This window comes from Apaloderma vittatum, unplaced genomic scaffold, assembly GCF_000703405.1.
Source record: "Apaloderma vittatum isolate BGI_N311 unplaced genomic scaffold, ASM70340v1 scaffold766, whole genome shotgun sequence".
NCBI lineage: Eukaryota > Metazoa > Chordata > Aves > Trogoniformes > Trogonidae > Apaloderma > Apaloderma vittatum.
In genome coordinates, this window is record NW_009723195.1 from 94,356 (window position 1) to 109,193 (window position 14,838).

Here is a 14,838-nt window from a genome sequence, read left to right on the forward strand (position 1 = left end):
ATGCGTGTGCTTGCACTCATGGTCCACTTAAAAAAAAATGCTCTAAACATACCTCAAAAGGCTAATCACATTTACAGTTCACAAAATACTTTTTCACCTGTGCACAAATGCACATCGATGTGAGAAAAACGTTCTGCTGAGGAAATGGTGAACTACTAATTTCTTAGTTAAAAGTGAATTTGTCTTATTCACTGCTCATTTTAATCTGCAGAATATACTGTGTGAGCTGACTCAGTCTTAATTCTTACATATACCACGAGAAAGATATGGTTTTTTACATGTTTTCACAGCCCAATTTCCCACTGTTTTCTCCAGTTAGAAGCGTGTGATTATTTTTTAAAAATCAGAGGTAGGAGTAGCTGTAAGATGTAGTATGTTTTGGCTTCCTGTATCTTACTGACTCTTACTATAATAACTTTTAAACAAACGTTTGCATTTTAATAGAGTTGGGTTTATTTGTTTTTAGCTACTGGCTGTTTATTGTGTTAATTTTTCCACTGGCTGTCAGACTGGCTACATCCCAACGTCCAGTGATTCTGAGAGGATGGGTGAATCTGCATGGATTTCCAAAAAGAATGCTGCAAGCACAAGGCAGGCGCCAGCACGCAGCAAGGAGAGGCTGAACTCTAAACACGGCTTCAAAATTTTCCAGCTCTACTTGGTGTAAGTGTATCAGGAAGTGTATCGTTTCATCTCTTAACACACCCTTTTCCTTCTTTCTACACGTTTTCTTCACTCCTTCGGCCGCCCATCCTCTTCAGCTTTTCGACAAGTCAGTTTATGCCATTTCTTTGTTCTTTCCCACTGCTTGTATACATTAATCCTAAGAGTACTTATCAACTTTCTTGAAGTCATTTACAATTTATTCTTCACCAGTTTCTTCCTGCGAAGATTTTACACTTCAAAACTGCAGACCAGAAACACAACTGTTCTTTTTAGACTTCTCCACATGACCAGTAACAGAATCGCGGAAAGGTTAAACATTGAATTTCACCTGCTTCTGGAAGTCATAGCTACAAGAGATGGTTTAAGTAGTGCTCCTGCCTTCTCTGAATTTTCATCCTCCGTCTGGGATTTTGCAAAACCGTCCAAGCAGTCTTCGCTACACGCATTTGTTGTGTTCCCCCCCTATGGGAAGGACAGTAGAGCCAGCACAAGTCGTGAGGATTATGGGGGAACGTTTCCTGTGCAAACACTGATCCAACTGGAAGACTTCAAAAATCTGATCCGGGAGGAGAAATGATCACCGAGGCAGCTCTCCTTCAGGGTGTCTGTAACTCAGAATAATAGCTCTTGAGTTATTAGCTGCTTATGCTTGGCATTCGTCTTCTGAAGTTACTGCCAACAGCATATAGGCAAAATAAAGTATAACACCATGTTGATAAATATGTGTCATTTCCCCCTGCCTTCCCCCAGAATTGTATAAAATGGAAAGGCATAATTGGAATGTTAGTAAATATAATAGATCAGAATTTATTTTGTTTTGGTTTTTTTTTCCCCAACTTGAACCTTTGAAACACCAGACTTCAAGCTGGTGTGAGTGACTTTCCTGTCTGATTTACAAGTCTTTCAAATGAAGAATGTAGTGTGGAAACAAAATAAATGCTTAGCTGGCCATAATTTCCCACTTATTGGGACTTATCCAGTTAGGAAGAAACAGATGAGAAAGCAAGCAGTGCCTGCAAAGGGGACGAGTGAAGGGAAGGGAATGAGTGAACTGAAGGAATCTCGTGAGCTGTGCATCTTCTGTTGGCCAGGTGGTGGGATGGGCAATCCCATGAGGTCTTGCATATGGTCTCTGCGCCACCAGAATGTCTGTGGCTTTTAGTTTATTCTTATATCTGATCTTCAAAACCTGAGCATGGCACAGCATGAAGAAAAAAAGAACGGCAGAGTTACCGTGTGTAGCCATCATGTTGCTAAGTTAAATTTCAGATGGTAAAGGAATTCACAACAAAACATTGCTTCCAGTGTGTAACTCAGCATTCCTGGTTTTCTCTAAGGGGCAAAAGATCTAAGATGCAAATTTGCACTGCATTCTTCTCTTTGCCTCTTTATGAAACACTCTGCATCTTTATGAAACACTCTGATCTCTCAGAGGCAAGCTCAATAGCTGGCAGATACGGACTGGTACGTTTGTCTGCCTGTCTTCTGCCGTACATGAAATTATAGTGATTGTGCCTTTATTTTACCCTTTTGATTACAAAGTGTATTAAAGCTAGAATTAAGAATGTCTTCAACTCTTTTCAATTCACAGTGCAATGTGTGATGAACTATGGTTAAACAAGAGCAATTTTTCTAATTAGAGAATGGTTTCCCAACTATGCTACCACATTTTATGTCCCTTACCTTATCTTCTTGGAGGAAGACTTAATGCAAAGGGCTGTGGTAGCTGCATTTTATGTCCCTTACCTTATCTTCTTTGAGGAAGACTTAATGCAAAGGGCTGTGGTAGTGGCACTGAGATACGTACAAATAGAGATAGTGGGAGGCAGGAACGGCCAGGCTGTGTCAAACCAACGGGTGCTGAGACTCCGCCCTCCCCAGGAACGTGCCGAGGTGTCCCAGTTTGAGAGCCCCAGGATAGAAGTTCTCTGGCAGATGGCAATCACCACAGGGGAGGGAGGGGCAGCTGTGCCTATGGGGAGGAGAGGATGGGCCAGGTGACCCAAATGGATTAATCACAGAGCTCCCTCCCATATGCTCAGTACAAATGGTGCTGGAAGGATCAATGCTGGCTGTTCCTCAGCTCTGCCTGTGCTGCTGGTGTTCCTGGATCCTGTTTCCACACTGCAAAGGGGCACTGTTCAGTGGAACGGGTTCCGTTCCCCACCAGGTGGGAGCGGCACAGCCCTTTTCAATTTTTTTTGTGGACTGTCATTGGGGCTCAGGGATTCCCGTCTACTGCCAAGCTCAGCCTGGCACTATTTTATCCTCATTGGCACTTTGTTGTCATCTGGAAGGTGTAGGTCCTGTATTAACATACCTCCTTGTATCTTTGAGCATATTTGTGTACTTGTATATATCTGTGTATAGTTTGACATCTTCATTGTTATTGTTAGTATTATTATTTTTTTTCATTAAATTGGTTCAAGTTTTTTTTCCAACCTCACAGTTTCTCCCTTGTTCCCCTGTACTCTTGCCCTGGGAGGGTGCTGAGGGGATCACAGAGGGGGTCTGTTAGAGTTTAGTGGCTGGTCCAGCCTTAAACTTCAACACAAGGAAAGAGCAGGATCAAGGCTGTACGTACATGCCTAAAACCCAGGAAGACATCTATGAAGGTGCCTTAAGCCAAAGGCTGTATCTGTATCCTTAATCACCCTTGACAACTTTTGAGTTTTGAGTAGTATTTTTTTTTTTCCTTGCCTGAATTCATGGAATCGCTCTTTGGTCAAACGTAACCTAACAGCCCAGCTGTAACTCTCCAGCTGAGGTCCCGCAGCAGACAGGACTGCTTCCTTCTATTTCTTTACCCAGATACCTGATATGTGATAGATCTCATTTCTTGTATTAAATAATGTATTAAATAATTCTCTTGTCATTTTCTTTGTGTCATTAATGATTATATGAATCTCTGTCTCATGAATTCTCAGTCATTTCTTTTCCAGCTTGCACATTTATTTAGCTCTTCCTTATGCAGATTATCCAGTGCAACTTCAAAAGCTGAGAATTAAAAGTACGTTTTTCTAATGCTAAATGATACCTGATTTGCAGTCATTATTTTGTTCTTGTGGATTAAGGTAATGTTTCGTTACCAAATAGGACACAACTGCACGGCTACAAAAATTTTATGACAATTTCAATTGTCTGTTTCCATTTTATTCTCTGGCGATAAAATCTCCAATACGTTATTCCCACGCTTTTGCCTTCATTTTCTTTTCACACGTGCTCGCTGATGTAGATGCATAAGTCTTTGAGCAGGAGGTAGGACTAGATGACCTCCTGAGACTGCATTAACCTGAATGATTCTACGAATCAATAAAATCTATAATGAATAATTTTCCTCTGCGATCACAAAAATATGTAAGTGCAACTGGAAACACGTAAACCTGTTCTTTAAAAGGCATATAAAAGGTACCACAGATTTTCTGGGAAGATAAAACTTGTGCATTTTCATCTGAGCATCCTTCCGTATGGAACGAGCTGTGTAACACAGCAAGCAGGGTACTGAACGTTTCTGTGCTCCATTTAATCCTACAGCCCAGTTGGCTGGAAAGAGCAGTCTGGTGGCCAAGCAGCGCTTGTGGTTTTGTGCCACTGCGAAACCACGGAATTTCTGCTGTCCTTTCCTCCCACCCCTGCAAAGACATCGGGCTGATTTCTTTTCTTTCCTATTTGGTGAAATGTGCTGACATTATCTATGAAATGAGTAAGAGATACAGCTTATTTGTAGGTTTTACGTAGAAGCCCAAGCATCTGTAGATGAAAAATAGTTTTATTTATCTCCCTCTGGCCACATTCAAACAGATAACTGATCCAGAATGTTAGTATTTCTAAACACAAGGCAAAAAGGGTACTTGCCCTTACTCACACAGCTTGTAAGAAGGACCACTGGCAGATCACATCACATCTGCGTGAGCAAACAAATCAAGAGCATTGGGCTAGAGGAAAAAGTTGGGAGCAGAGTCCTGAAGAACGTGATGAATGAGGAGTATGAAGAAGAAACTTCTAGAAGCGGGGCTGTGTCCGTAAGGGGGAAAGAAGTGGCTGTGAGGATGCTTTAATCCACCGGTCTTTGCTGGAAAGCATGGTAGCAAGGCATGAGAACACGTGATTGCCAACACCACGGGAAAAAGCCCAACTTGGCGAGGGAAAGTGCGATCAGATATGGAAAGGAACTTAAAAGCAACCAAGCAGTAAGCAAAGTGGGAGCCAGAAACACCACCTGACCACAACCACCCTTATTTTCCTGGAGTCTCCTTAGGGACAAAAGTATGGGCTGGTGATTTCCTTCTGGCTGGAAGGTGAAAGGTGTTTTTGGGAGGCAGAGCACAGAGGGTGAGGTTGCTCTGCTTTTCCGTCCTGTTCCCACTGAGAGCTTGCTCATAGAGATGCCAGGAGGCTTGGATCTGTGGTTTTATGGAGCTACTTGTATTTAAAATTTCTGGGAAGATTTTGGGTGTCAAATGCCTGATTTTGGTCAGAAAGACCTTGATCTCCTCAGCTTTGAGTAAGAAGGAAAGCAGACCTAAAAGCAGAGGTCCTCAGTAGTGCTTCCAAATGTCCAACAGCAGTTTATCACCAGATTAGAATTTATACGAAATAAGTAGCATATTATGTGAACTTTAGGTTTATTGTGCTATTAGAAGGGAAATAAGTTTCAGGATTGAAAAGAGTATTTTCAAAAAAAAAAAAAAACCACACCCAAACTTCAAGCAATGGCATTGCCAAAGAACAAACGACAACGTATTCATACGCCAAGGAAAATGACTCCTAAAGTGTTTCTAAAATTACTTTTAGCTCTATGTAAATCAGGGAGACATATGCATGCGTCCATGAATTGTTTAACTGTAGAAATTCCTTTTTTCCTGTATAGCAGATGGACAAAAAGAATGGGAATGCTTTGTAACTTTAAAAGGCTTACATTCTCAGTTTGAGATGTCTTGATTTTCTTTTACATACTGTGTAATACTGAAGTATATAAATATTTTTTTTTAGAAAGAATTATTTTTCCCTTTCTAAAAACCTCAAGAATATGATAAAACATCACAGTTGGTTTCTAAATACATTGCATCTTAATATGGTTGAAGTTAAGGCAGTAAGTAATTTCTGAGTTTTTCCCTTGAGCTGCGTAGTTCTTTTCATATGTAATTATTCTCCGAGTGCCTTAGATAATGCTATGGTTCCCACAGCTGTATACACATCTATAAATCATTAATGAGGCAGTTAACTGAAACAAAACTTTGCATTACCCGGCAGAACCCAGCCTTAATTGACTTCCAGTTATTTACAATTAATTTTTCCATTTGGAATAATGATTGCAAGCAACTTAGGGTTTGGGTTTGTGTTTTTTTTTTATTAGATGCTGACTATTCATCAGAAGTTTTTACAGCAGGACTCTGTCAGTGGACAGTAATGAGCGTGAGGTAATCTTCTCTGCACGCTCGTGTATTTGCATACATCACCCCCAAAAACTGGCAGAGGAGGCAAGGGTGGGAGTGGGTGCTTGTAGTAAAATGGGGACAGGAGTAGCTGTTAACATCTTTTTTTTAATTTATTTTAATCACATACCTAAGGTTACTAACAGTTAATTTCCTTTATGACATCTAGCTGAAAGGCAACACAATGAACAGAAGTAGCTGCAGTTCTAGCGAGAATAAACTGCATGCATGCAGAGGGAGTAAATATTTATTTCTATCTTTCTGTTTTACAGGACCGCAAGGTAGAAACCAGGGAATAACCAATGCAAAGACCATTATGCTGTTTAAAAAAAAATACTTTTATAGAAATATAGCACACAAAGTAAATTCTCATTAACTTGTCACTATTTGAGCAAGCCACAGAACTTTGGGCTGTGTGTGACCAAAAGATCTGCTCGCTCTGCCACGTAAGCATAACTCTCGCTGCCGTTAACGGGTTCATCAGCAAGGGATGTCACGTTCAAGTTCCTAATAAAACTTAGGTCAAAATAACCAGAGCCCATTTGCAGCAGCCCATGTTATCTTCATTATCTTTCAGTTTCCAGTTTTCACAACACCTAAGCAGACAGAGCCCATCAGTAGGAACTCCCGGTCAGTTCTCGGATTCTGAATCACAGCTATAAAATAAGTACAATCTTCTATATTGGGGTGCACTGTACTGGCGCCACTATCGTTGGAAATCAATCCCTGAGACTGATCAAATAATATCTTTAATTATATCTCTGTGTACCTATGGGGTGCAAACATAAAATAAACATTTGGGTTTGTTTCTCCCTTCAGACATAGCTGTCATAGAGAGGAAGTAAAATTGCCTGGGTTTGTTTTGTTGTTTTTTTCTTCCAAAATAAATCATTTTGTTGTCCTTTGACTTATGTTTAAGAATGCCCCTTTCCTTTCATGAAAATTGGCTGCTCCAAGTGAGGCACTGAAAGTAAAACCAGTGCCATGAAGGCAGAAAAGGGCAGTTGCACTGAGTATCAGGAGCTTCGATTCCTCTGTAAGTCTGTACAGCCCAAAGGACATTTACTGGTAAATAGGGGAGAGTTTAACTCTGAGTGGTGGTAAAGCCAACAGCCGCTTTCTTCACCTTATCAATAGGTGCCAGTGAAAGGCCATTCCAATTGAGCTGGAAAACCTGGGCCCCGTGACAATCAAACGTTTGTAACCTTGAAAAATCTTGCAATCTAGTGCCGGAGTAATTTTTTTCCGGGTTACGTTCCGCTGGATTGTGTTGCAATGTGTAATGTAAAGTAACGTGACAAGACTAGACACGGGTCATTCAGCCTGTCAGTAATTCCGAGCTTGGCAAATTGGTCCTCCCTCCTCACCAGTCCATGAACTTCACAGATACTTAACTTATTCATGCTACACTAGCTCCAGCATTAGTTTAGCTGGAAAAGCTACTGCGATGTGTGGAATCTGAGAGGCTTTTCTTTTTTTTTTTTTGAAATTGGGCTGGTACCAGATAAGTATTATTATTTTCATTAAGATATCACCGCCTGTCAACACATAACACTGGCATTTCAAATAATGGCGCACTCGACAAACTGTATCGCGCCACTGAGAGCATCTTTTTAATGTGTTCATGATCCTCCTTTATTGGGCTTGATTTCCCGGGGTGGGGAAGGGTCTTTATTCTTTTTGTAAACTCAGAGCCCCAGTAACTTTTCATGTACGCAGCTGCTATTGCTGACTCTTTTATTTATTTTTTTTCCCCTTATTTCTTTGAAACAGTGAAAAAGAAATACTGCAGGTTTGGAGTATTTTTTGAGGGTTTGCGTTGAAGAAGCCAAAAATAATTTTAGTGAAAACAGAACTTTCATTTGGTTAAAACTTGTGTTTATTTGGAAAACTATTAGCTACCAGAAAATATGCAATTTGCTTACTGGCTCTATTACAAATCAAGAGTCTTAGTCCTGCAGTGTTTCTCTGCACAACAGCAGATTTCTCATTTTCTGTGACTTTTTTGCAGTGTTATGAGCGTGGCCTGGTTTTGATTTGGTTTCAGAGCCGGCGTCTGTGAATTAAACACGACTGCTTTTCTCTTTCTCCTTTTACTTTTTTTTTTTTTTTCCAAGTTGGTATGAGCTGAACATAATATGTATTAGAAGAAATAAAGAATTACGATTGGGGTGTGAGGAATTCATTTTTTCCTTCGGAATGGAATCTCAGTATTAAACTACCAGGAAAAAAAGCCATAAAAGGAATCAGTGGTTTTTCCGCTGCTTTGCACATTGTAGAGTCATTTCAACATTGTAATACAGGTGTCAGATGCTAATAAATCAGCTGCCAAATACTATCAACTACTTACTTTGCACAGGTGTAAATGACCACATAAAATGCAAAAGCACTGATCAGACACCAGAACTCTCCGAGTACCGTTTCTGTCTTCACCAGTTTTATAGAACTATTAAAAAAGAGTCCAATGGGGAGTTTATTCCTGGTTATTTAAGTTAGTAGCTTACTTGTTGGGTTTTCTAACTTTTCGGGCTGTGGTTTCCCTCTCCCCTTCCTCCCAACCACGTGACATGAAGGGAGAGACTGCAGCAATTTATATGGAATTGCTTTGGACTGGTCTACAAAGAAAAAGACTATGTTTCATAATGATGTTACGAATGATAAAGCATTTTCCCTGCCAAAACATCTCTGTGAGTGCCCCAGCATCATCAACTGATGGCAGCACAGCTCTGGGAATAAACAGACTTTCCGCTAATGGTAGGAATCATCAGGGGAAACGCGAAACAGGTATTTCTTCCTGATACAGAATGAAACATATGCTTAAAGTTAAATGCCAAATCCTGCTGGCACTGGAGCAAATTAAAGTTTATTTTCCATTCCTGTTTATTCTTTCCTCTCTTTTTTTAGCTGTTTCATCATGTTTCACTTAACACCAATGGGTCTTCCTTTCCATTTGGCCATTTGTGTGGAAGGGTGGGACAATTAATTTTAAGCCTTTCGATACAAAGATTAAAGATACTGGGACACTCGAGCAGTGCTCACAGCAGGGAGAGAGCAGGAAGGTGAGCAACTACATTTTAGGAACAGCTAAAACTTCTCCTTTTCCCACAACTAACCCCTCTTGTAGACAGCCAAAGCAAGAACTGAGAGCTGACAGAAGGGATTTACTGCTCCGTGAATGCACATTTCAATGTCTTCTTTTTTTTTTTTGATAAAAGCAGTGCATACATTTTGAACCATGCAAAGCCACATCTTTTTAAAAACGCTATTATAAAAATCTAATAACATCTAATATAAAAATCTAATTTGTTAAGTGGCAGTTATCACAAGCGCATTTAATATAGAGTGTTGTGTTTACCTTCATAATTTTCACTTATGTCAACAGATCACGTAATGAAGATATAGTAAAATCTGGCGCTCAGAGCGATGGGAATTATTTTTAAAAAATGAGTTCAAAAAAGAATTTTTTTTGCAGCTATTTCAGATTATCACACTCCATTGTTCAAGCAAAGGATGCTTTAGTAAGGTGTCAGTGCCGACAGCTGGCCAGCAGAAGCAGAGAGGGATGACAGTCTGCTGGACGGGGAGCAAGCTGCAGCATTTGTGTTGTGCTGACACTGAATTTGCTCATTTCAATTGATTTCTTTGATATACAAATATAAAATTGTACTAATTCATGATTCAACTATAAATTCATAATTAAAACAATAAAAAACAACCACTTTTTTTTCTCCTCTTCCATCCCAGCTTCAAATTATTGGACAGAACAAAAAGACAAAACATTTACTGAGAGTGATCTTCCAAGTGCTTAGCATGTGTAGCAAATGATGATAGCACATGTTTAAAAAAATAAAAAAAAATAAAAAAATAAAAAAATCCAAACCCAACATATACACCCAGTCTTTAAAATAAAAAAAAAATCCAAACCCAATGCACACACACGCAGTTTTGGGGATCAGCTGAGGCCACAAAGGAAATTTCTAACAATCCAAGTTATCCTGCACGTTACCATGTTACCAAAAATACTCCATAAATGAATATATTAATGGACCACTTACTTGTAGATAGCAATTACTTAAACAGGCATTTGGCTTTTAATGCACAGCCACGCATTTCTAGAGGAGAGCGTTCTCGCTGCGCAGTACTATAGATCCAGATTTTAAATTGAGATTGGTCACTATTGATTCTGCTGGAGTTTATTAGGCTGGCAGTCTGCATGGCACAAGATTCATAAAACTGCTGAAGTACATCGTCCATTAACTCACCCGCATTTAAGCCAAGATCACCTTGTGTCCAGCTAACGCCAACGCTATCGGCACGGTGCCACTGCAAAGGTAATTTGTAAAAAAACAGGAGATGCTCTGCAGGAAATCGGAGCTGCCCCAGGGGCAGAGGGGCTGGGGGGTGCTGCACCCTTCCCCAGCCCGGCTTCCCCGCGTCGGAACAGGTTTTCAGCAGCTCCCTGCTCTGCACTTCTAGGAGGTGCCGAGGACATGGGCACAGCCAAAGTTCTGCTCCTCTGCGGCAGTTTTGTTTGGGAAAAAACAAAACAAAACAAAACAAAACCCACCACCACCCCCAAAAGTCCCTCACGGCCTCAAACGACGAGGAGTGTGGTGAAGGCTGAATTGCCTCCTGCTCGGCTCTGCCCTGCAGGGTTTGGGTTCTTCAAACCCGTCCTACGCAAGATTGGCTGCTGAAAATAGAAGATGGACAAGGCAGGTGGTGACTGTGGCTGAACAGGGGGTTGTGTCCACGAGCAATTCATTGCTGTGCTGTCCAGGCAGGAACGAGGGTTATGCAGCTTTCTGTGCTGGCCATGGAAGATTATTTCCCTGTTCTTTATAGCTGCCTTTTATAAATGAAATAGAATCAATTGTTCCCTTAGTTTTCTCTAAGTGAACCATTGCATAAAAGGGCTTGGGTGAGCGTGACTCAGTCAGATCCCTGTGCAAGGGAAGGATGTCACTTGGAATAGCACTGAGGAGATACTAAGAAGTAAAATAAAATGAGAAAAAAAAAATAATTTGAAATCTACACTTTTATATGAACTGTTCAGCTTCAATCAGCCAAACTTGTTGCTTTGAGGTTCATCCGACAGAAAGTGTTGGTTACACATCAGCTCACACATAGGAACATCAGTGCCTTTTTCTGTTGATATTTATCAGGAACTGCCTAATAAGGACTCAACAACAGAATCAGCCTCTGAATTTTATCAGTTTCCTATCTCTCGTTTGTCAGTACTTCTGTTTTTAAAACTACTCTGGGAAGGGCGAATTCGGAATCAATGACATTCTCATCAACCCAGTATCAATGCAGCTTTAAGAAATGTAGATCAGTCACTGAGGGAAAAAAACAAAGTTAAAAGAGTCTTTATGGAGACTAAAGAAAAATGCAGAAATACTACCATTTCCAAGACTGAACTATTTAGCTACTTAAAGTCTTTCTAAAAGGCTTTCAAAAGGTGCTGGGTAAGGCACCAAAGAGCTCTCTCCAAATTCATAGGAGCAACGAGGGTTCTGTTTGTCAGAAATGCTGTTTCAAGCCCTTTTTAAAAATAAGATTTAGAACTAAGGTCCAACTCTCATTTCACAGAATATTGATGGAATAGCAACTAAAATTAATATAGAGCCAAAGACAAAACTTAAGTCCAGGTGCTGGAGTGTTTTACTCACCCATGAGCTTTTAGTAAGAGTGCGGAAAGGCCTCACAATTCCTTATGCTCCTGTTGCTTTGCGTCATTCCATTTTTTGACTGATTACTGGCAGAGTGATTAATGCAGTTATTAGAATGCTTGCTCTAAAAATAACATGGAATAAGCTGTATTCGTACATTGGCAGATTATTCTGATAATTAGTTTGATCACCTGTAAAACAGAGGCCCATACGATTTCCTTTTAGGTTAAGCTAAAAGATTTCTTTTCGGAATGAAAAATCAGATTATTCTATTCTGCACAGTTTGAAGCTACACTTGGAAAGTTTGCAGAAGTCTGTTAACCAGAAAAAATTAGTGATTAAAAAGAAAAGAAATTTTTAACGCTATGCGTATATAGGTAGGGATAATAATATAGAAACAGATAGAGCTAGGAATATACATAACCGTAGGCAATGTATTCCCCATAAATCTATTTAAAGGGTTTTTATTAGTTTTAACTGACAGTGATTTAATTTAGGTTTGTGTGTGTGAACATAAATACGCATCTATAAACATGAGTTTATAAGTAAATAAGCATTGTGCCTCTGACCCATGAGTGAAAGTAAAGAGTGAACAGGTGATGACTTAATTCCACTTGACTCAAACCAGCCTTCAGTCACGTATTTTGAGAAAGGAAAATATCTCGGTTGCAAAGTTCAGAATTTGGAACATAAAATAATTAGGAAAATGTTTAATACCAGCCCACCCTCTTTATTAAGGAATCTCTTCAAGTATTTTTAATAGTGCAAAAGACTAGTTTGCATTAGTACAGTAACTATGGGAATTCACAGTCCATTAAAAAAAAAAATCTTAAAAGATTTCCAAAGTCAAACAAAAAAATTTTTAATACTGTATTTTTAGCAAGAACATTTTTAACAAAGAATGTGTACTTTAACTTAATATGGTACAACAGAGAAACCATACTTAAAAGTTTCCATTATCTAACACTCTACTGCATATTCATTTTTTTTCATCTTAAAAGACCAAAAGCCAAGCTGAACTGAGCATAAAAAAAAGCATCAATTATAATCCTCGTATTACGTCAGCTATTAGGGTTTAGCTCACACTTTTGAATTGGTCATCTAATGAAAGGACAATTTTTACATCATTCTTTTAAAAAATGTACACACATTTCTTTTTAAAACGTAATATATATCGAGTATCTGCTTCAGTAAACAAAGCTTAAGTTATAAACACAATCGAAACAGCTCCATGTTGAACAGTTTCAGTGATAAACTGGACTTGTATGATGTACAGCCAGTGAGGACCTTTGTGGCTTAAAATCATTGTGCCATTGCTATCCAGTAATAGCTACCTCCTTAGAAAAAAAAGAAAAAAAAAAGAAAAAAAAGTTCTTTTTTTCGGGGGGGGAAGGGGGAATAATTCCTGTATGTGCTTAAAAATACTAAAACTCCTTTCTATCTCCAGGGACCTAAAAATGATCGGTTGCAACGGGCTTGGTTTGGTATGGTAAGCTTGTAAAAAGTCTCAATATGTCTTAATACGGCAGTTTTCGATGCAGCAACAGTAAATTGCTTGAAATTGTCCTTCGTTTCATGCTACAAATCCTGTTCTTCACACAGTACTGAAGGCATCAAAGGTTGAAAGGGACATTTGTCATGAATTATATAGTCTTCAAATAGTGGTCATTATACATTTTTCAACAATGGGTGTTTCCTTCAGTACATAATAGTAGGCTTGATGTATGTTCTGTTTTCTGGAGGGGGAAAAAAAGAAGAAAAAAGGGTCAGTTATGCATTTTAGAATTAACTGAAGCTTAGGTGAGTTTCCACATTTGTGGATTTTTATTTTTTTTTCCTCAAGCCAAATGATCAGATCTACAAGTGCTGTGAACTATCCATCACGTGAGTACGTTTTCCACAGGAACAAGAGGCACCGGCCAGCGATCCTGCTCTGGCAGGGGGGTTGGACAGCAGGTCCCTTCCAACTCCTGTGATTCTGTGACACCAAAGCCCTCGGGAGGGCACGGGGTGGTCTCAGCAGAATTTCACCTTCTCACCGGCTGGGATGGGGGTGGGCACTTGGCCGTGCTAAAGACCCATCAGCCTTGGCTCGACCTGTCCTTGCCCACCAGCACCTGCTGAGCAGGGGCTGTAAACACCTTGATTGGTATTTGCTCATTTTTCTCTTTTTTTCTTTTTCTCAGAAGGCAGCCTGCATTGTATTGCGTGCCTCTATAAGACAGACTAACGTGGCATCAGCTTTAAAACATATCATTATTACGTGTACGACGACCTCCTAGGAACAGTTGGTTAAATTTGAATTGCATAAAAAAAAAAAAGGTAGTAGAATTAAACCAATAACTGTTCTTTCAAGCCTCTTCTTTCCTTCAGAAATTGCCACATTTCTTTCCAAAAAAATATAATTTTTTATTTAGGGAAACAAGCAGAAAGCCACTTCTTTCCTTCATAAAAATATTCCTAGATACAGTAGTTATCAACTGTGATTTTTCACACTAAGCAACTCTAAGCCCAGAGAAAAAAGAAATATTAAAATGCCCACGGAAATTGAAGCTAACAAGAATCCATATTCTTGTTCATTATACAATGAATCACGAACGCACCCAGCTAAAGCTGCAAGTACTGATCTCGAAGATGATGATAGCAAAATGATAATATCGAGAAGCATTTTGTATAATGTTGACATCTACCCCATTACTGTTTTACATATGCCAATACCGAAGACTCAGAAGGAAAGAACAAGTATTGACCTGCTAACTGACACCGATCCTTGGAGCAATCTCAAAGTTTGCCACATTTCAATTTCAAAATGCATTTCAGCTATAATATGAGTGATTTATCATTTAGCAGTAGCTGTCAAAGTAACCTCCTAGATAAAACAAAAACATCTGGAACCATAAACAGAGGAGAGCGGGAGCTGAATTTTAATCCAAATCCGACATGTTCACTTCATTAGGAACAGGAAACAGCTAATTAGTAATTGAATGTTTCATGGTTTTAAGGAGGCTCCGGCTCTCCAAACAGAGATGATTTAATACGTATTTTGGATGTAAGCAAGAGTAAAG

At 39.5% G+C, this 14,838-nt stretch overlaps 1 protein-coding gene across 1 annotated transcript in view; it reads right to left on the minus strand.

Annotated features, from left to right (window-relative positions):
- Positions 1–12,619: 12,619 nt before the first annotated feature.
- LOC104275909 (dachshund homolog 2-like) overlaps positions 12,620–14,838 on the minus strand; it is a 24,179-nt gene continuing 21,960 nt past the window's right edge. The window contains exon 6 of the mRNA XM_009872004.1: positions 12,620–13,509. Within this exon, the coding sequence (XP_009870306.1) occupies positions 13,472–13,509 (38 nt within the window). The 3' untranslated portion in view covers positions 12,620–13,471. The remainder of the gene's footprint in view (positions 13,510–14,838) is intronic.